Genomic DNA, 24,457 nt, shown 5'->3' on the forward strand with positions numbered 1-24,457 from the left:
AAAACAGGAATGCTGGTAAGCTATTACAAACAGCATAGTGAACGCATTATTGTGGCCAAGATAGACACGAAGCCCACGCCTACTACAGTAGTACAAGTTTATATGCCAACTAGCTCTGCAGATGACGAAGAAATTGAAGAAACGTATGACGAAATAAAAGAAATAATTCAGATAGTGAAGGGAGACGAAAATTTAATAGTCATGGGTGACTGGAATTCGGCAGTAGGAAAAGAGAGAGAAGGAAACGTAGTAGGTGAATATGGATTGGGGGTAAGAAATGAAAGAGGAAGCCGCCTGGTATAATTTTGCACAGAGCACAACTTAATCATTGCTAACACTTGGTTCAAGAATCATGAAAAAAGGTTGTATGCATGGAAGAAGCTTGGAGATACTGACAGATTTCAGATAGATTATATAATGGTAAGGCAGAGATTTAGGAACCAGGTTTTAAATTGTAAGACATTTCCAGGGGCGGATGTGGACTCTGACTACAATCTATTGGCTATGAACTGTAGATTAAAACTGAAGAAACTGCAAAGAGGTGGGAATTTAATGAGATGGGATCTGGATAAACTGACTAAGCCAGAGGTTGTACAGAGTTTCAGGGACAGCGTAAGGGAACAAATGGCAGGAATGGGGGAAAGAAATACAGTAGAAGAAGAATGGGTAACTTTGAGGGATGATGTAGTGAAGGCAGCAGAGGATCAAGTAGGTAAAAAAACGAGGGCTAGTAGGAATCCTTGGGTAACAGAAGAAATATTGAATTTCATTGATGAAAGGAGAAAATATAAAAATGCAGTAAATGAAGCAGGCAAAAAGGAATACAAACGTCTCAAAAATGAGATCGACAGGAAATGCAAAATGGCTAAGCAGGGATGGCTAGATGATAAATGTAAGAATGTAGAGAAATCTGACAGGAAGTTTCATATCAACGCACACTCCGCTGCAGAGTGAAAATCTCATTCTGGAAACATCCCCCAGGCTGTGGCTAAGCCATGTCTCCGCAATATCCTTTCTTTCAGGAGTGCTAGTTAAGCAAGGTTCGCAAGAGAGCTTCTGTAAAGTTTGGAAGGTAGGAGACGAGGTACTGGCAGAAGTAAAACTGTGAGTACTGGGCGTGAGACGTGCTTCGGTAGCTCAGATGGTAGAGCACTTGCCCGCGAAAGGCAAAGGTCCCGAGTTCGAGTGTCGGTCGGGCACACAGTTTTAATCTGCCAGGAAGTTTCATATCAGCGCACAGTCCGCTGCAGAGTGAAAATCTCATTAAGGATGTAGAGGCTTATCTCACTAGGGGTAAGATAGATACTGCCTACAGGAAAATTAAAGAGATCTTTGGAGAAAAAAGAACCAGTTGTATGAATATTAAGAGCTCAGATGGAAACACAGTTCTAAGCAAAGAAGGGAAAGCAGAAAGGTGGAAGGAGTATATGGACGGTCTATACAAGGGCATGCACTTGAGGACAATATTATGGAAATGGAAGATGATGTAGATGAAGATGAAATGGGAGATATGATATTGCGTAAAGATTTTGACAGAGCACTGAAAGACCTGAGTCGAAACAAGGCCCCGGGAGTAGACAACACTCCATTAGAACTACTGACGGCCTTGGGAGAGGCAGTCCTGACAAAACTGGTGAGCACGATGTATGAGACAGGCGAAACACCCTCAGACTTCAAAAAGAATATAATAATTCCAATCCCAAAGAAAGCAGGTGTTGACAGATGTGAAAATTACCTAACTATCAGTTTAATAAGTCACAGCTGCAAAATACTAACACGAATTCTTTACAGACGAATGGAAAAACTGGTAGAAGCCGACCTCGGGGAAGATCAGTTTGGATTCCGTAGAAATACTGGAACACGTGAGGCAGTACTGACCTTACGACTTACCTTAGAAGAAAGATTACGGAAAGGCAAACCTACGTTTCTAGCATTTGTAGATTTAGAGAAAGCTTTTGACAATGTTGAGTGGAATACTCTCTTTCAAATTATGAAGGTGGCAGGGGTAAAATATAGGGAGCGAAAGGCCATTTACAATTTGTATAGAAACCAAATGGCAGTTATAAGAGTCGAGGGACATGAAAGGGAAGCAGCGGTGGGGAAGGGAGTAAGACAGGGTTGTAGCCTCTCCCCGATGTTATTCAATCTGTATATTGAGCAAGCAGTGAAGGAAACAAAAGAAAAATTCGGAGTAGGTATTAAAATCCATGGAGAAGAAATAAAAACTTTGAGGTTCACCGATGACATTTTAATTCTGTCAGAGATAGCATTGGACTTGGAAGAGCAGTTGAATGGAATGGTTAGTGTCTTGAAAGGAGGATATAAGATGAACATCAACAAAAGCAAAACGAGGATAATGGAATGTAGTCGAATTAAATCGGGTGATGCTGAGGGTATTTGATTAGGAAATGAGACACTTAAAGTAGTAAAGGAGTTTTGCTATTTGGGGAGCAAAATAACTGATGATGGTCGAAGTAGGGAGGATATAAAATGTAGACTGGCAATGGCAAGGAAAGCGTTTCCGAAGAAGAGAAATTTGTTAACATCGAGTATAGATTTAAGTGTCAGGAAGTCGTTTCTGAAAGTATTTGTATGGAGTGTAGCCATGTATGGAAGTGAAACATGGACGATAAATAGTTTAGACAAGAAGAGAATAGGAGCTTTCGAAATGTGGTGCTACAGAAGAATGGTGAAGATTAGATGGGTAGATCACATAACTAATGAGGATGTGTTGACTAGGATTAGGGAGAAGTTTGTGGCACAAGTTGACTAGAAGAAGGGATCGGTTGGTAGGACATGTTCTGAGGCATCAAGGGATCACCAGTTTAGTATTGGAGGGCAGGGTGGAGGGTAAAAATCGTAGAGGGAGACCAAGAGATGAATGCACTAAGCAGATTCAGAAGGATGTAGTTTGCAGTAGGTACTGGGAGATGAAGAAGCTTACACAGGATAGAGTAGCATGGAGAGCTGCATCAAACCAGTCTCAGGACTGAAGACCACCACAACAACAATTACAACAGGGACTACGATATTGAGAGAGTGATGGTTAAGATCAAATGAGGAAGAAGAGACAGATAACATTCCAACAGAACTTCGATAATCGTTGGGGGATGTGGCAATAAACAGCTATTCACGTTGGCATGTGGAATATATGAGTTTGGTGACATACCGTCGGACTCTCAGAAAAATATCATCCACGCAATTCCGAAGACTGGAAGAGCTGACAAGTGCGGGAGTTATCGTACAATCAGTTTAACAGCTCATTCATCCAAGTTCTGACAAGAATAATAAACAGAAGAATGGAAAAGAAAATTGAGGATGTGTTAGATGACGATCAGCTTGGCTTTAGGAAAGCTAAAGGCACCACAGTGGGACTTCTGACGTTGCGGTTGATAATGGAAGCAACACCGAAGAAAAATCAAGCCACGTTCATAGGACTTGTCGCCCTGGAAGAAGCTTCCAACAATGTAAAATAGTCTGAGATGTTCCAAATTCTGAGAAAAATATTGTTAAGCTATAGGCGGAGGCGGGTAATATACAATGCGTACAATAGCCAAGAAGAAATAATAAGAGTGGACAACCAAGAACGAAGTTTTCGGAATAAAAAGAATATAGCCAAGAAGAAATAATAAGAGTGGACAACCAAGAACGAAGTTTTCGGAATAAAAAGAATATTTAGTCTTTAGCCTCTACTGTAAAATCAGTACATGGAAGAAACAATGATCGAAACCAAAGAAAGTTTCGGGAGTGCGATTAAAATTCAAAATGCAAGGATATCAATGATGACGTTGGTATCCTCAGTGAAAGTGAACAAGAAGTACACGATATACTGAATGGAATGATCAGTCTAATGTGTACAGAGTATGGAGTGAGAGTAAATCTAAAAAAGACAGAAGTAATGAGAAAGAGCAGAAATGAGAACAGCGAGAAACTTAATATCAGGATTAATGGCCACGAAGTAGATGCAGTCAAGGAATTCTACTACCTATGCAAGAAAATAACCAATTACGGATGGAGCAAGGAGGACATCAAAAGCAGACTAGCACTGGAAAAAAAGAGTATTCCTGGCCAAGAGAAGTTTACTAGCATCAAACATAGGCCGTCATTTGAGCAAGAAATTTCTGAGAATGTACGTTTCGGGCAGAGCATTGTGTGGTGGTGAAACACGGACTGTGGGACAACTGGAACAGAAGAGAATCGAATCAACGGAGATGTGGTGCCACAGAACAATGTTGTAAAGTAGGTGCACTGTTAAAGTATGAGGAGATTTTGCGCAGATTCGTAGAGGAAGGGAATATGTGGAAAACATTGACAAGGAAGAGGGAAAGGATGATAGGACACCTGTTATGAAATCAGGGAATGAAGAGGAAGACGCAGATTGGAATATATCCGACAAATAATTGGGGTCGTAGATTGCAAATAGCGACGCTTGCCGACCACACGACTCCAGCGCCAGTCCGGCGTGAGTTATATCTTATGTGTGACCCACCCTACATGTATCAACCTAACACTGCTACTAAGCATTCTCTAATATAAAACCTGAGTAGCCGCAAACAAACAGCAAATAGTTGTTTTTTGGTGCATTTATTCCAATTGGCATGTTTTAGGCTCTGCCCAACATCATATTTCCTGGTGTAAACAATATAACAAATAATTAGTTATACTTTAAAAAAAAAACACCAAATGTTTCAAGGAAGCTCAAAATCGAACTAAGTGTGAGAGCATACCATCGCATAGGAAACACAATTTTGACAGCACTGTGTCGTCCGAACAAGACACAGCCAGGGCAAAAGCACCAAAGGAGCAAAGACGCGAGCTGGTACCAGTGCCATAGAGACTCGCCACTTGCGCGAGTCCGTCCAGCACCGCGGGTGTCGCTTAGGGTGAAGATAACGACTTCGCCTCGACCAACTGCTGGCCACCGAGCGAGGTGGCGCAGTGGTTAGCACACTGGATTCGCATTCGGGAGGACGACGGTTCAATCCCGCGTCCGGCCATCCTGATTCAGGTTTTCCGTGATCTCCCTAAATCGCTCCAGGCAAATGCCGGGATGGTTCCTTTGAAAGGGCACGGCCGACTTCCTTCCCCGTCCTTCCCTAATCCTATGAGACCGATGACCTCGCAGTTTGGTCTCTTCCCCCAAAACAACCAACCAACTGCTGGCCGAGGTACAATACACCAATGACGGGACGACAACGGACAGAGGACTACTCGGAAGATAGAAGAGCAGCTCTCCTCCAATTGGTTATAGATCATCGTCCAGGGCTGACTTAGACACGGAATGTCGTTTAGTAAATCTTAGAAATGGAAAGACAGTTGTCGTAATTTTCATTTGCTATATGCTGTGAAGTATACCTACGATCATTTGCACTTAGCCATTTAGGGCCTTAGCAGCGTTGCAGACTTAATCATTCAACAAATCACAAAGACAAGTAAACCCCTTTAACTCATTGGTGTGACTTCGTTACTAATTCATTGGAGTGTTGTAGAACCTTCCTTCTCCTATCCTGTAATCTGACCCGGGGGCATACCTGTGTAATAATGACAGGGAGAAATTGTCGTAGAGGTGTACTACACCACAAGCCGTTTCACGAACTCACAAATTCGGCATACCGTAACAAAAGCGGCAAGTTGGCCTCCACAGCTGTGGCGAAGCCGCCTTTATAAAACTGGCGACGAGGCCATTACAAAATAGTCGACGAGAGTTTACAAAAGACAGCTTGTTCCTTACTCACATATTCACGAACCAAACGGTGTGTCACATAATTTAATCTTGGAAAATGGGAATGTTTGTCGTGAGAAGGACACCGGGAAAGTGCTACTTCCGTGAGCACGCTTTTGCTAGGTAAACCACACGGTGCAAGACGGCGCCACCTACGGCATTTCGGCTGTACAAATGCTGATATATTAACTAAAAACTAAAACAGTAACCAATATCAACTAAAAGTACATTTTGTGTGCATGCACATAGGCACATTAAAACACACATCGAAGTAGTGCAAAGAACAAGAAAGTACGATACAAATTTATAGAAAAAATATTTTGTCTTGTAAAGACATGACTTGCCGAAGATTACAAAAGGATTTGTTTGGACTTGTTTTCACTTCTTGACTATTCGTCAAACATAAAATCTTAAGACATTTATTCCATCCTGTGGTTTATTATTGCGGCGATCCATATACCAAAATGTTTACTGGCCGTTAAAACAGTAAAATACAACAACCAAATTATATGTATTGTGCCCGCACGTAAACACAATAAAAGAAGTTTCACTGTAGTACATGAGCACGATACTGCACCTTTCAACATATTAAAATGTTTATTTATCGTAAAAGGATAAGGTACCAAAATTACAGAAAAATTTCTCTTCTTTCACTGATCAGAGTAGTATATAGGGTACGGACTATACATTTAAAGGTTACTTTTTTTTGTTACTGCATAACATGTCATAATTACAAATTGACTTCTTTTGATTTGTCAATGCACTTGCTGACTAAACATCAAACGTGGAGACCGAAGACATTTTCCTCCTGAACAACTCATGAACGTAACTGACGTGGAATTCACTATGTACTGTAGGACACAAAAAAGACAGTAATGGGAAAGGTGGTTGTCTATATACCAAATTCCAGAAAACTGGTTACGAAAGTTCTCATAGCTTTTACATGCCTCTCACAACAAACCGTCAAAAAGACTAAAAAAACCATGTCCTATTACTACTAATTTGCTAGTTCATTAGCAGTTCAGACTGATTGCACGTATTTCCAGTGCCTCCGAAATGTCCAGATTATTTCCCTTCCTCTCTGTGCGCAGAATTGTCATGCTACTTTCTAATTCTGCTAGCGTATGGCTTTTATCTTTTATATGGAAACCTAATGTGTTACTGCTGCTCGCATGCTCATGTTCTTTGAACCTAGTTTTGAACTCTTTCCCTGCTTGTCCCACATAAAACATTCACATGATCTCCAGTTTATTTTATATACTCCCGTCTTACAAAACTCGTTTACACGGGTTCCAGACTTTGCCTCAACAGGTTCTCCAAATTGTTAACCGCTTGGCGTCCTACCTAAACTTTTTGTACAAGTTTGAAACCTTTTGTGAAAATGGTCCAGAAAACGTTAACCCGATGTGTTTTGCTTTTCCGTTTTGCCTGTGACAGCCTTAGTAAAAACATTTTGACCTAGCATCCTAATGTTAGCTTCATCGTACCTATTTGAGAGACCGATATGCACAGTTGTCCCAATTTCCTTATTTATCGCATTATTGTCCAAATCAAACTTTCCTAACCTGTATAAAAAAAAGCTTTTTTTTTTCAGGAGGAAAGGAATCTTCCGGAATGATAAGATCTGATGCTATTGGTTTCAGAAAAAGCCCTAGTTTGAACTTTGAATTATCCTTGTTTATTTGTATACCTAAAAAACTAAGGCTCCATTCCTTTTCCGATTCATTCGTAAACTTAATATTTTCATGTACGAACTTTAATTTCTGGGCTAAGTGTTCCGCTTCTTTAACATTACTCGCAAAGATAATATAATTGCTAATCCTTTTCAATACTACGTAAACTGGGAACGAGATATTATACGCTGTAAGCACTAACGTAAATAGGATCACTTAATCACAGCAAGAACCTCCATCCTAACAGCAGCCGCCTCGCAAGTATGTCAACACAAATTTGGAGATAAGGTTGTCAACTTGACCGACTGTGACTTTTCAAACGGGGAAATGAAAGTCTTGAGTAAAGTATGAAAGTTTAATCTTCCAACAAACATTGATGATATGGTTGTGAAAAAAATTTTAGCTTAAGTGCGGAATGGTTGTGAACAGGCTAAACTCCCAGCAGCGCAAGTAAGCATTGCAGTTGGAACTGGTAATTAATTATCACATTACTTGACAGTGTTTTCTTACGGTTAATTCACCTATGTTACCAGTTTCCAATGAAAATACATGAATTCAGCCAAGTGGTTTCAGAACTGCTAAAGAAGAGCAAATTAATAGTGGTAGGAAATGGTTTTTTTAGTCTTTGTGACAATTTGTTGTGAGAGGTACGTAAAAACTAAGATCATTACCTACCCGCTTTACTGAATATGAGTATATATCAATCACATTTCCCTGTACTATTTTTTGTGCCCTACAGTAGTTGGTGAATACCACCTCAGTTAGATTCATCAGTTGTTCAGGAGGAAAATATCTTCGATTTCCAACCTTGTTTCAAGTGCACTGGCAAATGAAAACCAGTTCTTTTATAATTATGACATGCTATTCTTTCAATACAAAAAAATTTAACGTTGAAATGTACAGTCACTTCCCTGTGTACAACTCTGATCAGTGAATCAAGACTTTTTTTTTTGTAATTTTGACACCTTATCTTTTTAAGATAAATAAATATTTTATGTTGAAAAGTACAGTCTCGTGCCCATGTGCCATACTTCACTGATGCTTCTTTCTTTGTGCTTACGTGCAGGCACACTACATGTATTTTGTTGTTGTATTTTACTGTTTTTACGGACAGTAAACATTTTGGCATATGGACAGCCGCAATAATATACCACAGGATGGAACAAATGTCTTAAAATTTCATGTTTGACGAATAGTCAAAACCCGTAAATGCAATTCTAAACAAATCCTTTTGTAATCATCGACAAGTCATGTCTTCGTAAATCAAAATATTTTTTCTATAATTTTGTAATGTGCTTTCTTGTACTTTGTAATCCTGCGATGTTTGTTTCATTCTGTCTATGTGCAAGCACGCAAGATGTACTTTTAGTTGTTATCGATTGCTGTATTAATTTAAATTAATATATCGGCATTTGCACAGCCAAAATGCCGTAGGCGGTACTCTCTTACACCACGTGATTTACCTATCAAGTGCGAGCGCACTAAAGTAGCAGTTTCTCGTAGTCCTTCTCATGACAAACATTCCCGCTTTCCAAGTTCAAGTTATATGCCACACCTTTTGGTTCGTGAATTTGTGGATAAGGAACAAGCTGTCAAAGTTACTTTTGCTATGAAATGGTATGTTCTCACACTTAGTTCGATTTTGCGCTTTCTTGTTAATATTTGGTGTATTTTTTTTAATTGTATGACCAATTGTTTGTTATATTGTGTACGCCAGGAAATATGACGATGGGCAGAGCCTGAAACATTTCGTTTCAAATAAATGTATCGAAAAACAATTTTATTTTATATATTTTTATTTACATGTCAAGTTCCGTAGGACCAAATCGAAGAGCAAATCTCCAAGTTCATGGAACACGTCAGCACATGAAATTACAACATAAAAGTAACAACATATAAAAATAAAATGTTTATGAACCAGAAAAAGTCAATTCATAAGTTTAAGTAAACGCAATCAACAATACAACAAGAATCAGCTTAATTTTTCAAGGAACTCCTCGACATAATTGAAGGACTGACTCATTAGGAAACTCTTCAGTTTCGATCTGAAAGCGCGTGGTTACTGCTAAGATTTTTGAACTCGACTGGTAGCTTATACAAAATGGATGTAGCAGTATACTACACACCTTTTTGCGCATGAGCTAAGGAAGTCTGATCCAAATGCAGGTTCGATTTCTGCCGAGTGCTAACCGAGTGAAAGCTGCTTATTCATCGGAAGAAGCTAATATTGTTAACACGAAATTACAGTAAGGAATATATATATTGAGAGGCCAAAGTCAAAATACCCAGACTCGTGAACAGAGGTCGAGAAGAGGTTCGTGGACTTACACCACTTATTGTCGTACCTCCCGTTACTGAGCCAAAAATATCCTTTTAGAATGGGAAGAGTTACACCAGAATATAATACCATACGACATAGGTGAATGAAAATAAGAAAAGTAGACTAATTTTTGTGTCGAACGATCACTCACTTCAGATAATGTTCGAATATTAAAAATGGTAGCATTAAGTCTTTGAACAAGATCCTGAACGTGGGCTTTCCACGAGAGTTTGCTATCTATCTGAACACCTAGAAATTTGAGCTGTTCAGTGTCACTAATTATATGCGCATTCTGTGAAGTTAAAAAGTCAAGTTTTGTTGAATTGTGTTTTAGAATCTGTAAAAACTGAGTCTTACTGTGATTTAGCGTTAGTTTATTTTCTACAAGCCATGAACTTAGCTCATGAACTGCACTATTTGAAACTGAGCCAGTGTTGCACACATGATCCTTTACTACCAAGTTAGTGTCATCAGCAAACAAAAATACTTGCGAGTTACCCGTAATAATAGAGGGCATATCATTTATATAAATAAGGAACAGGACTGGCCCTAACACTGATCCCTGTGGCACCCCTCACTTGACCATACCCCACTCAGACCCCAGATCACAGCCATTCTCAACATTGTGAATAATGACCTTTTTCTGTCTGTTGCTAAGGTAAGAGATGAACCAATTGTGAGCTACTTCTCGTGTTCCGTAATGGTCCAACATCTAGAGCAATATTTTGTGACCAACACAATCAAACGCTTAATTAAATCAAAAAATATGCCTAGCGTTAGAAACCTTTTGTTTAACCCTTGCAGTACTTCACAGAGAAAAGAGAATATAGAATTATCAGTTGTTAAGAGACTTCTAAAGCCGAACTGTACATTTGACAGCAAATCGTATGATATAAAATGATCAATTTTCCTTACATACGCAGACTTTCCGATAACTTTAGCAAACATGATGACATAGAAATATGTCTAAATTGTCTACATTATCCCTTTCTCGCTTTTTATAAGGCGGCTTTACTACTGAGTATTTTAATCGTTCAGGAAACTGACCATTCCTAAAGGAAAAATTAGGAATATGGCAAAACACAGAGCTAACATGTGCGCCACAGTACTTTAATATACTGCTAGGCACGCCATCATACCCATGAGTGTCCTCAGTCTTTAGTGATTTAATTATTGACTCAATGTCCCCCTTGTCTGTATCACAGAGGAGTATTTCAGACATCACTCTTGGAAATGAATTTTCCATGAGAGTTATGATTCCCTGTAGAAACTAAAGTTTTATTTAATTCACCAGCAATCCTCAGAAAATGATTGTTAAATACTGTACATATATCTGATTTAGCAGTAACAGAAATATTTTTACTGCAAACTGACTTTATATCGTCGATCTTGCGCTGCTGACCATACACTTCCTTCACAACTGACCATATGGTTTTAATTTTATCCTGTGAATTAGCTATTCTCTTTGCATATCACATACTTTTTGCCTTCCTAATAACATTTTTAAGCACCTTACAATATTGTCTGTAATGGGCTACTGTAGCTTGATTGTGACTACTTCTAACATTTTTATAAAATTCCCGCTTTGTTCTACATGATATCCTTATCCCACTAGTCAGCCACCCGGGCTGCCTATTACTGCTATTATCCGGTTATTACCTGTTTGTTTGAAAATACTCAGATTTTCTAAAATCCAGTCAATTACATTAATAATAATGGTCGCAATCTATACCGGCAGTTATAGGTCGACATAAGTAAGCACCATTCTGTCAGAGAACACCAGTAATAAGCACCTTCTGCCACAAAACACTAGTGTAAAACATCCTCTGCCACGCAGCCTCGATACGGAGCTCCCTCCCACTGTCATGCGACATTGGTGGGGAGCACCCTGTGCTATGTGAGATTGGTATAAAATATTCTCTGCCGCCCACAATGAGTATAAAGCAACCATTGCCACGCAACTTTGGTATTAAGCGTTCACTGCCATGTAAAACTAGTACGAACCAAACCTTACCACGCACCACTGGTAAAAAGCAACCTCTTCCATTCACCATCAGTATGTAGCAGCCTTTGCCACGCAAAATTAGTTTGCCAACGTTGGTAGGGACGCTCTACGGGAACAGGAGATATGCTTAAGGCTGTCCGATTGTAGCAACGAGGAGTTCTGTCATTAACCAATAGATGGCAATGTCATCGTTTTCACAGCGACGAGGACTTAAATTCATTATATTCCAGCCAATTTGCATGAAATGTTTATAAATTAGACACCAAAGTCTTGTTCGTAAATCAGTCTATATAATAGTGAAAACTGTGACAAAATCCATACAGCAGTTCCTGAGATTGGCCAAAACATAAGGACAGAACCGCCATGGGGTTTAGAATTAATATATGTACAGATGGTGCGCCAATCGCAACCGTGTAGAGTCGTGTAAGAAATATGGTCGTAACCAACAGGGGCCGTAGACGACTGTAACGCTTCGCCTAAGTCTATAGGTTTATACCCGTCAGGAATTACACTTGTCAATGAATGAAGGTCCTTGTCAACCAGGTTCCTAGCGAACACCGCGAAGGTAGTTACGTGGAATGGACGTTTGGATTCACGCACCTCGCAAAACACTTTTGTTTAAACCATCACAAGCTGTCATGTATGAAATGTTTGGAACAGTGGATTTAAGTCAGCAGATAACGTCCATACAATACGGTGGCTCTGTATTACCTTATCGGCGATGAGTGGCTTCAGCTTTCTGTGTCATTCTTTATTAAACGTCTGAACTACCTCTCCCGCTGAAATGACATCATTATGAATACTGAAAGCTGTGCTACACGGTATTAACGTGATGTCCGCTAGGAGCCCGGTGTTCTTATTTCAACTCCATGCGATACTTGCATCTTTGGTTGGCTAAGTCCATGCTACGTCGCTTCTCTAAGGGTTGCCAGACTTCCAGTGTAGCCTAATCAAACTACTGGCAAGTTGAAACTTGGAATAGTCCATGAGACATGTTTTTATCGTGCGTTGGAGCTGTATACGACTTCTGGCCGCATAGTTTAAATTGTCACACATGATTATCGCATTGTAAGTTTCATTCGAAACTAAGAATGCATCGTCTAATCATATCATTATCAGAGGGATGATGTAGTAAATTAGCCGTGGTGGGCTCAAATCGTTCTTGTAAAATCGAAGCTCTTTGTTTAGGACTTGATTCGCTGTTCCCCGGTCACCGTGTGAGTACAGTAAGGTGGTAGGAAGAAACTAAAGCGACTGCTGCGACTGATCATTATTTCTGGTGAGGATTTCTGTTAAAGCTGTTAACTGTGTTGGCTAGTAACTCCTAGTTAACTCCTGATCGTGCTCGTATTGTCGTGACACAACTACTGGTGTTACCGTTATCTGGTCTGCTCCGTGTGTCTGTGAGCCGTCCGAATTAGTGGTTAACTTGAAGGAAACTTAAACTGCATCTAAGGACGCAAAAGCCACATTTGTTTGGAAACGGGCTGAATTAGTCGAAAAACTTCTAATTTTTTGTCCAGTAGTCACAGAGTGTAGTTGATATACGATATCAGTTCAAACAATTCTGGAACATTGGTAATTTCGCGCCGATGGTGTGTTGGAGCGAAATGTGGTTGGCATCCCTGCACACGCTAGTGTTTAGTGTGTAGCTGCCGGAAGTTTCATTATGGTATGTCTGTTAGTTATTGTTCACTGCTGTATTGGGTAGAACGTCGCGTCACACTCGTTGCGAATTTCGAGATGGCAGAGTTAGAAGAGCAATATGTATCTGCATTAAGTTTTGCGTTATACTCAAGAAAATCTTTATAGCGACATCATATTATGCAGGAAGCTTACGGTGATGAGTGCTTACGCCTCACTCGTTGTTACGAATGGTTCACACAGTTTAAAAATGTCCTGATGGATGTTAAAAATGACCCTCGTTCAGGACACCCTTCGACGTCTACCGGCGACGCTAGCGTCAGGACCGTAAACGAAACTGTGCGTGCTAATCGAAGACTGACTGTCCGAGAGAATGCAGAAGAATGTACATTTAAATGGTACCATGTCACGGAATCCTGACACAAAATCTTGGAATGCGTTCTGTTGCCGCCAAGTTCTTCCCACGGCTCATGAGTCAAGACCAGGAAGACCGTCGCAATCTGTGAAGAGCTTTTGGATCGCGCAAATGAGCATGAGACGTTCCTTAATCATAAATGGTGTTGAGACGCGGTTCTACGGTTATGATGTTGAGATCAAGCTTCAATCTTCACAACGTGTCCCGTTGGGAACGGTGTATGAATTGTAGAGTAGAGTATTTCTAAGGAGACCTTTCAAAATTAGTGCAAGGTAAGCGTAGAAGAATATTGTGGACAACTCGGGAATTTTTTGAACAGACATTGTACTTGCTAGTTCTGAAGGGTCTAGTTAAAGTGGTGTTGGAGGTTCTCTTATTACACTGAAGAGCCAAAGAAACTGGTACACCTCCCTAATATCGTAGAAGTTCGGCAACACGAGGTGGCATGGACTCGACTAATGCCTGAAGTAGTTCTGGAGAGAACTTACACCAAAAATCCTGCAGGTCTGTCCATAAATCCGTAAGAGTACGTGGGGCTGGAGAACTCTCCTGAACAGCACGTTGCAAGGTAGCCCAAGTATGCTCAATAATGATCATGTTTGAAGAGTTTGGTGGCCAGCGGCGGAAGTTTTTAAACTCAGAAGATGTTCCTGGAGCCACTCTATAGCAATTCCGGACGTGTGGAGTGTCGCAATGTCCTGTTGTAATTGCCGAAGTCCGTCGGAAAGCTCAATGGACATGAATCTATGCAGGTGATCAGACGGGATACTTACGTACGTGTCACCTGTTACAGTCGTATCTAGACGTCTCAGACGTCCCGTATTACTTCAACTGCACACGCCCCACACCATTACAGACGCTCCACAAACTTTAACAGTCCCCTGTTGACATTCAGGGTCCATGGATTCATGAAGTTGTCTCCATACCAATACACGTCCATCCGATCGATACAATTCGTAACGAGACTCGCCCGACCAGACAAGATGTCAGTGTTCACGGGCCAAGGCGTGGCGTAAAGCTTTGTGTCGTGCAGTCAGCAACGGTGCACGAGTGACGTCGGCACCGAAAGCCCATATCGATGATGTTTCGTTGAATGCTTCACACGATGACACTTGCTAATGGCCCAGCATTGAGATCTGCAGCATTTTGTGGAAGGGTTGCACTTCTGTCCCGTCGTCGGTCTCGTTCTTGCAGGATCTTTGTCTCCAGCAGCAGCGATGTCGGAGATTTGATGTCGTACGGAATTCCTGGTATTCACGGTACACTCGTGAAATGGTCGTACGGGTAAATGCCCAGTTCTTCACTCCCTCAGAGATTCTGTGCCCCATCGCTCGTGCGGGGACTATAGCACCAAGCTCAAGCTCTCTGAAATCTTGATAACCTGCATTGCAGCAGCAACCGATCAAGAAATTGCACCAGGCATTTGTTGTCTTACATAGGCGTTGCCAACTGCACTGCCGTGTTCTACCTGTTAACACATCTCTGTCTTTGAATACACTGCCGTGTTCTACCTGTTAACACATCTCTGTCTTTGAATACGCGTGCCTATACCAGTTTCTTTGGTGCTTCAGTGTATATATTCAACTGCTATGTTACAGAGACCTGGTCGCTGTGTGTGTATAATTGTGATTTTGGTGTGTTGCAGTACGAAGAAGCATTCAATCAACGTTTATCACTGTCAAGTTGCTGTTTCCTGTATCTGAGATACGGCGACTGATTTAGTACCGGCGAGAAGCATATTGTCTCTGTATGTCCATATTTTTACAGATAGTTGCAGGGCTTCGACTGTTTAGTACAAAATGTCAAATCAAAACACCTTTAATCCCACTTAACTTCCAAGTTGTTATTTAATTGAGCACCCAGTTTCGGCGTTATATTATGCCAAATTCAGACCCCGTGAGCGACGTGTAGGAACGTGCCCACCTTTGGTCCAGTGAAAATAGTGCCCAGCATTCAGTGATCACTTCAAACATCAACTGCCGACAGGTTGCCGAATGAAATAAGCACTATAAAATTTAGACGGTTGAAAGGTGTTTTGATTTGACATTGAGAAGCATACTGTAATCTTCTCTGTAGAGGCTGATCCGGCCTTCGCGTGTTTGTTTTCCCTTTAAAATTGATTCGGATCACAGACTTCTGGTATAGTAAAACATGTATCTAACCTCGTCAGATTTTAAGTCATTAGGGGTTAAGTTTTGTAACGTTGTTGCTTTAATTTGCTATGAAAGCGGCGCTGATAGACAATAAAAGCGGGTTAAAAGCTGTGAGCTGTCTGGGGAAGTTAACCTTGCATTACTGCGCAACTGTTTCACCAGGTATCCAGTCTAGCTTACCAAATTCCCAACCAGACTAACATTAATTATAATCTTTTAATAGTCATACGACAACCGGTAATATATATATATATATATATATATATATATATATATATATATATATATATATATATATATTCACATTTTCACGATCCTAAATAAGGCACCAGTTCAGTTATGAATCAAGTTTAATATGCTGAAATTTCAATGATCAATACAACACTGCATTCATAAAATAACACACGAAGAACGTTGAAACATATGCAAGAGGAAATTAGCCACAACCAACCGATTCAATTTTCACCCAAAGAAGTTACGTTCGTAGCACAATCCTGTCCGTCATGTAATTACCACACACTAGTATACTAAATTCATACTAACTCTCTGTGAAATCTTCCCGAAAAGAATAGCTGAGGGCTACTTTGATGATTACACCACATGCTTCACGGGGTCAACTTGGTTTACACAATAATTTTGATAATTAAAATAAATTAGATCGAAAAGCAATTTACAAAATAAAAACCTCGAACCGGTAACTATCGTCTTACTATTAACCTGATGGGTCAAACAATTGTATAAGCACGTGGTACTGGTCTCACAAAGTACACCCCACGTGGGTTGAACATAAAGAAAAGTTGCTATATTGAAAAATATTGTCAAGACGAGACGTTATAATCTCACGCACATCCGCACTGAAGATTGATGATGCTAGTTAGAGTTACTGATCAACACAGAGACCTTTCAGTTTGTTCATTTTTTTATACTGATTGAGGAAAACACTCAATTTCTTGTATTTACAACAGTGGAACAGAAATACCCTCAGAACCTTAATGCACCTACGGAGAATACGACCATACAAAAGAAGAATTTAATGATTGAATTTAACGTAGAGGTTGAGATTTGTTTTGAAATTTAATCAAATGAGCGTTGTTTTCTGAAACTTGCTGCATTAATGTTGTAACAAAATTTCACTTAAAATTAAATCCTCGCACTGCGTCATGTCATCCTGGACTTAAAATTCAATGCATTTATATTCGAGTTAGTCATAGGCCGAGATAAACAGTATGGATCTGAGGCCTCTTTCCTCTTAAATGATTATCTTACCGGCAGTACGACTGGTTTAAAACAAAAAAGAAAGTACACTCATGCTCAGAAAGAAACAGGACACCTGCAACAACTTGAGATAGGACGTTCATATTCTCTGGACATGTACATTCTTATCTTCTGCAGGAATGATTTGCATTTGAACCATCTCGACCCGCAGGTTCGAGGACAACATATATATCGCGGTGGAACAACACGTACCATTAAATTGTGCCTGCGGCTCTCGTTGTCGCTATGAACCGGAGGTATTGGATCATTGTGACTTGAACAACCGTGCAGGATGCCTCGCGGACGCAGATGCGAACCTACCATCAAATTAGCGAGTTTGAAAGAGGAGGCACCGTTGGCTTTAGAGATTATGATGCATCCACTCGGAAAATTGCAGCTCATCTGGCACGAGGTGATTCGGCAGTGCAAGTAGCGCTTGTAGAATTGTTCATGGAAGAACGTAGGACACGACGAGATAGTCAGGTTGTACCATCCAGACCATCCCCCGAGAAGATTGACACCTTATCCGAATGGTGTTTCAGAACAGATCTGCATCCTCCTCGGCTCTGACACAACAGTGGAACGGTGGAACACATGTAGTTTCAGAGGCGACAGTCAGTTGCCGTTTATTAAGGCGTAGGTTACGTGCGCGTCGTCCACTTTTCCACCTACCTGTGGGGAATGTGCAGAAGTATGTTAGACGCGAATGGTGTTTGAAACGACGCCAGGGGGCACAGGAATTGCATCAGATAGTGTTTTATGACGAATTCAGATTCTGTTTGTTTGAAAATAATGGCCGCATTTTGGTTCGCCGCAGACAGGGGAAGCGGCATCAAAGTGACTGCATGCACGCAAAGCTCACGGCCTTACGGTGTGGGGTGCTGTGGGGTACAACCACAAATCCTTGCTGGTGCTTGTCCAAGGCACTGTGAACAGTGTGACCTACGCGAATGACATCCTGCGATGCTTAGCTATACCCTATCTGCACAACAGCCTAGACGTCATTCTTCAGCAAGACAATGCACGACCAGATGGTGCTGCACGAACACATTCTTTTGGAGTCACAGGACGTCAGCCTTTCGCTCTGTCCGTTCGATCACCATACTTGTCGCCAATCGGAAATGTGCAGGATATGGTGAAACGATGAGTGTGGCGCTGTGACCAACGCCTACCACAACAGATGAACTTTGGAACCAGATGAATGCAGCATAGATGACTATACCACATGATGTCATTCGGGCCTTATACATGTCGATACAATCACGCAAGGAACAAGTTATAGGGCATGGCGAACCTAGCGCCTGCTGGACAACAGTACACATGCTTAACTGAGATTAATGAAATGCTTATCGTTTCTGCAGAACATACTAATATACATGTCCTGGGAATATGAACGTCCTCTCTGTAGTCGTCCAATATCTGTTTTTTCTAAACATGAGTAATTTACTACCCTTGCATTTCAATTTTAATGGTGATAAAGTGACAACGTTCCTTGTAATACGTCTCTCGATTGAAATAAATGTTATTCTGGGTAACCAAACCTTACCCCTTCCAAGCAACGCTTAATTTTGCTTTACTTGCCATAAATAATCGAATAAGTAATTAAAAGGGCTCAATAAACTTACGGAAGTTCTGTCTCATAATGAGTAAAATGGATTTAATGTGCTTTAGTTTCGGCTTTTGTGCCCTCTCGCTCTATCCATAATACACTCATGCTCATAAATTAAGGATAATTCTGATACATTGTGAAAAAACGCTCTGTTGGGCAGTTTGCGAGGTTAAATCACCTCGGGGTATGACCATGCGGTGCGTTTGACTTGCGGTCGTCGCAAGGGCGAGCTGGCAGCAGTCCACATACGCAAAGGTGTGTTGGTGCTTGTCCGAGTACGGTGCAGTGAGTAAGTGTGCAGACGTTTTCAGACGTGCTAATGGTGACTGTGTGTTGAAAATAGCTCAGAGAACACATATTGATGACGTTATGAGGGGTAGAATACTAGGGCGACTGGAGGTTGGTCAAACACAGCAGGTAGTACCACAGGCCCTCCGTGTGCCACAAAGTATGATCTCAAGATTCTGGCAACGATTCCAGCAGACAGGAAACGACTCCAGGCGCTACAGTAGTGGACGTCCACAGTGTAGAACACCACAAGAAGACCGATATCTCACCATCAGTGTCCGCAGACGGCCACGGAGTACTGCAGGTAGCCTTGCTCGGCACCTTACCGCAGCCACTGGAACAGTTGTCTCCAGACACACAGTCTACAGACGACTGAACAGACATGGTTTATTCGCAAAAACAGACATGATGTCTGATGGAATAGCAGCAATCAGTGATTGTATAATGTTACTTATAATCCGTCTTGATTGCAAAAATTTTTTTTTTCATATGACCGGTTTCGATTCATTCAGAACCATCTTCAGATCTGATATTTCAGTTACAGTAGTAACCCGTCCAAATCCAGAAACTTTCACGCAGCACGTGAAAGTTGCTGGATTTGGACGGATTACTCCTGTAACTGAAATATCAGATCTGAAGATGGTTCTGAATGAACCGAAACCGGTCATATGAAAATGAAAAAATTTGCAATCAAGACGGATTATAAGTAACATGGTTTATTCGCCCGGAGACCTGCAAGGTGCATTCCACTGTCCCCTGGAAGCAGGAAAGCCCGTAAAGCCTGGTGGCAAGAACACAGTACATGGTCATTGGAACAGTAGTCCCAGATTATGTTCACGGACGAGTCCAGGTATAGTCTGAAAAGTGATTCTCACCGGGTTTTCATCTGGCGTGAACCGGGAACCAGATACCAACCCCTTAATGTAATTGAAAAGGGACCTGTATGGAGGTCGCGGTTTGCTGGTGTGGGGTGGGTTTATGATTGGTGCACGTATACCCCTGCATGTCTTTGACAGAGGAACTGTAACAGGTCAGGTGTATCGCGACGTAATTTTGCACCAGTACGTTCACCTTTTTAGGGGTGCAGTGGGTCCCGCCTTCCTCCTGATTGATGTAACGCACGGCCCCACCTAGCTGCCATCATGGAGGAGTACCTTGAAACAGAAGATATCAGGTGAATGGAGTGGTCTGCCTGTACTCCAGACCTAAACCCCATCGAGCACGTCTGGGATGCTATCGGTCGACGTATCGCTACACGTCTTCAAACCCCTACGGAACTTCAGGAGCTCCTACAGGCACTGGTGAAAAGCTGGAAGGCTATACCCCAGTAGAAGCTCGACCACCTGATCCAGAGTATGCCAACCGGTTGTGCGTCCTGTGTACATGTGCATCGTGATCATGTCCCATATTGATGTCGGGGTACATGCGCAGGAAACCGTGGCGTTTTGTGGCATATGTGTTTCGGGACAGTTTTCTCAACTGATCACTAATACCGTGGACTTACAGATCTATGTCGTGTGTGTTCCGTATGTGCCTATGCTATTAGCGCCACTTTTGTATAGTGAAATGTTGTTTGGCACCACATTCTGCAATTATCCTTAGTTTATAAGCGTGAGTGTACATACAGTACAACGGTAGTGTACCATTGACACCACAAGTGTTCATTGTGAAGTCAGTCTCCTGGTTCCACAGTAACAATCAGCGCTGCTCACTGTCCCTCGTTTGCTGGCTTGGTCTACTGCAGTCGCTCGGTGGAGCAGCTGGAAGCACGTGGTGTCTGGCCTCCAGCCGGCACCGCGGCCAGCGGCGGCCGTGACCTCCTGAGGAGGCGGCGCCCGGCTGCCCCAGACCACGTCTGGCGCGGCTGCTGGGCCGCTGGCACGCCGCCCGGCCCGGCCGCCGTCACAGACGCTCCACACCCGCCCTGTTACCTTATCGCCTGGAGTGCTCGCCAATCCCACCTCGGGCGCGCCACCTGCTACGGTCTGCTGACGTACCGGCTCTGGCCGGCTTTCCGCTGGCCGAGAGTACCACATGCGCCACACAAAGGCGCACAGTAACAGAAGTTCCCACTGTCTGCGGTGAACTTCCATAGAGTCCTTGATGTGCCGCGACGAGCCGGTCAGCGAAAGTATGGCCGAACTTAAATTGTAAATATCAAATATAAATGACAAATATACGGCTTCAGCATATAATGCTCCACAATCTTTCTCAGAACGAAAAATGTTCCTTTTCTACCACAAAAAAGGCCAATATGTCCTGGGCAGAATTAGAGATTTAAAAGAAGGAGACTAGCTTTCCGACTTACCAGGCAGCTTCAAAGACGTTTAAATCAATATTAATACTTTTTGCATGTTAGTATAAGTACCCATGTCATGTAGTATACTACATATGATCTCATATGCTGTAACATGACACCTAACGTCATCCAACATGATGTTGGTCATGTCGTGCAATATTACAAAATGTGTTACTGAAATTTAGGACGCATGCCTCCAAACTCTGGGATACTTCTTATGATAGACGCACTCCTACTCTAGGATAGCCGCGCGGAATTAGCCGAGCGGTCTAGGGCGCTGCAATCGTGGACTGTACGGCTGGTCCCAGCGAAGGTTCGAGTCCTCCCTCGGGCATGGGTGTGTGTGTTTGTCCTTAGGATAATTTAGGTTAAGTAGTGTGCAAGCTTAGGGACTGATGACCTTAGCAGTTAAGTACCATAAGATTTCACACACATTTTTGAACTCTCGGATACTTGCTATTGTATTTGCATCCCAATCTCTAAAATCACATATACTGGTCTGTATTTGTTCTTGCACCCCCTCCCCCCCCACCACCATACATGCGACAGGGCGTGGGTCTAAGAGAGTTCACCGCACTCGAGAAGTAGAATTAACTCATAAAAAAGCGCTAATGTGTCGAAAAGTTTTGATTTAAATGTCTTTGAAGCTGTCAGATAAGTCGGAAAGCTAGTTCCCTTCTTTTAGATCCCTAATTCTGCCCAGGACAGGACAGGAGGATTTTTATTTTGGTTCCAAACTTTTACTGCATCACAATGTTGACGTCAGACCGCCATATTTAGGCAACCGATGAAGATTTTTGTTGACCCTGGCTACGACTGATGCGGTACTGATTTTTTATTGTCTTTCGAACCATGTTACTTATAACATGACAATGGACAAAGCTTCTAGGAAACACCAGGACGACCCTAATTACCTGTATTCTTCAGCATATTTTGTTTCCTCCATATTTCCACTATAATCTCATCCAAAACCCTTACTAGTTTTTCTCCACCATATTTTATCATTTCTGCTGTACTATTTTCTACCGGAGCTTTATTGTTTTTGAGTCTTGATAGTAATTTAACTTCTTCCACTGTATTTTGCATTCAGTAGTTCACTAAAATAATCCATCCAACTGTCTAAATTCTGCTTTTTATCTCCAATCAGATTTTACTTTTTATCTTTACAGAAAACTGATCTGGGTTGGAATCCATTCCTTATGTCTTTAACCCTCGTATAGAATTTCCTTGATTCTTGAGCAGTTTCTCTTATAACTCATCAGTCCACTGTTTTCCAAATTGAGTTATAAATATATAAAATAAGTTATATTTTAATAACCATGTTACACGACTAAACCATTTTGAACACAATAAATCTAACCAAGAAAATTAAAAATTCCGATAATAAATCCCCATAGACGTAACCCTGTCTCCACTACATATACAGAACAACTGTGATCGTAAACTCTAGAAGTGCTGGGAGTGGAACTTGAGTATTGCTAAGTTTGGATAAAGCAGTGCTTAGTATGGATGGAGACGATCAGTTCATGCTTACTGAAGTTGATGTTTAATCTCACATTCGTGGCAGCCGTTGGGACGGGGTAGATGTCGTGAAAGTAGAACGGGACTGTTAGTCGTCTCAGGCTCTGATTGAAGCGTGGTCGCCATGTCATTGGCTTTTCATAACCTTAGTGTTACCGTCATTCAACTCAAAGTTTTGAAATGTACAATTCATTGCCGTTGTAGACATCTCGCAGAAGAATTCAGACTCCGATGATTACTTTCATGATTTGATAGTACTTCCTTAAGAGTACCTTATCAGAGACGGGAAGCTTTAAACCGAAAACACTCTTACTGTAGTGACGTTGTGGCGTTAGATCAGAAAAATATGGAAGTCTCCTCCACAGCAATCAGTAAAGTAGAACGAAGCTCCTGACGGCGCCCTCGTTGTGAAGAGGCCATCATCCAGAGGTGTAGCACTTTCTTTATTGCATTTCTGCCGCCGAGAGGCGGAGATCGTAACATAACTGGATATTGTGCGTACATAAACGTAGGCGACTCAGAAATGTGTGACCTACTTCAGCAAGTAGGAAATAACAGGTTGTACTTTGCGAATGTCTTCTATGCATTGACGTTGAGCTCTGCATTTCATTTCTGCTTGAGCCTAAAGTCAAACCATTGCTACTCTCCCTTACAATTCCCTATGAAAAACAAATAGAGTTTCCAGTGAATGCAGAAATACTCATTTCTTTGAAATGAAACATACATCCAGTGTAAGTGTCATACTGTCCTATAAAGCAGCCTTCCAGTTCAGTTAAATTTACAGTTACTGACAACATCACAAAGGAACTCGGATATGTAAAGGTATCTTTGTAGTATATTTCACCTGGAAAGAGGGAGGAAGAAAATTTTTGTCAAAGATTTCTTCTCAACGACATACAATAGGTACATTTAGAATCCTACGTAGTTCTAAAAGATAATAATAACAGAAAATTAATGTCTCTGTCTTAAAATAAATCAAGAAAAGCAAGAGAAACTAATGCGAAGAATGACAGGGAAAAAGTACTTAGTGATTCACGAAGCACTTCTGCCCCTTGTTCATTTTTATCGATCCATTAATGTTTCAGCTTTCCAGGAATTGGTGTTCATGTTTTCTGTGCCTACTGTTGTAGGGTAATGAACGGCGTCATTATTCCTTGATTATCTCTTGTGTAGGAAGATATTAAATAGATTACTGTATTTGTATTTTCATCTTTCTGTTTCCTATTACGATTCCCCAATCATCAACAAGTATTTTGACAAAAAGTTTAAGGGATTAAGTTTTGTTGTGCGTATATTGTGAGAATATGTGACGGAAACCTGTCAAGATAGTTAACAAAGGCACTGCTGTTCTAGCAATTAACTTACGCCTATCTGCAATTCTACGATTTTATTGGTATCTAATGCACAAGAAGTTTCCTAGAAGGTTCTCTGTCCTAAAATGCCTATTCAAATAACTACCTTTTTTGTAGAACTTTGTGAATTACTACTCTCAATGATCGGATGATCAGCAGTATTTTATGTTTTAGTACAATATGTAATGACAAAAGGGGAAAA

General features: G+C 41.3%; 1 protein-coding gene across 1 annotated transcript in view; it reads left to right on the forward strand.

The window, feature by feature from the left end:
• Nucleotides 1–21,143, forward strand: part of LOC126116861 (uncharacterized) — a 439,575-nt gene extending 418,432 nt beyond the window's left edge. The window contains exon 4 of the mRNA XM_049915038.1: nt 20,828–21,143. Within this exon, the coding sequence (XP_049770995.1) occupies nt 20,828–21,143 (316 nt within the window). The remainder of the gene's footprint in view (nt 1–20,827) is intronic.
• The last annotated feature ends 3,314 nt before the right edge of the window (nt 21,144–24,457 follow it).

This window comes from Schistocerca cancellata, chromosome 1 (genome assembly GCF_023864275.1).
Source record: "Schistocerca cancellata isolate TAMUIC-IGC-003103 chromosome 1, iqSchCanc2.1, whole genome shotgun sequence".
Classification (NCBI taxonomy): Eukaryota; Metazoa; Arthropoda; class Insecta; order Orthoptera; family Acrididae; genus Schistocerca; species Schistocerca cancellata.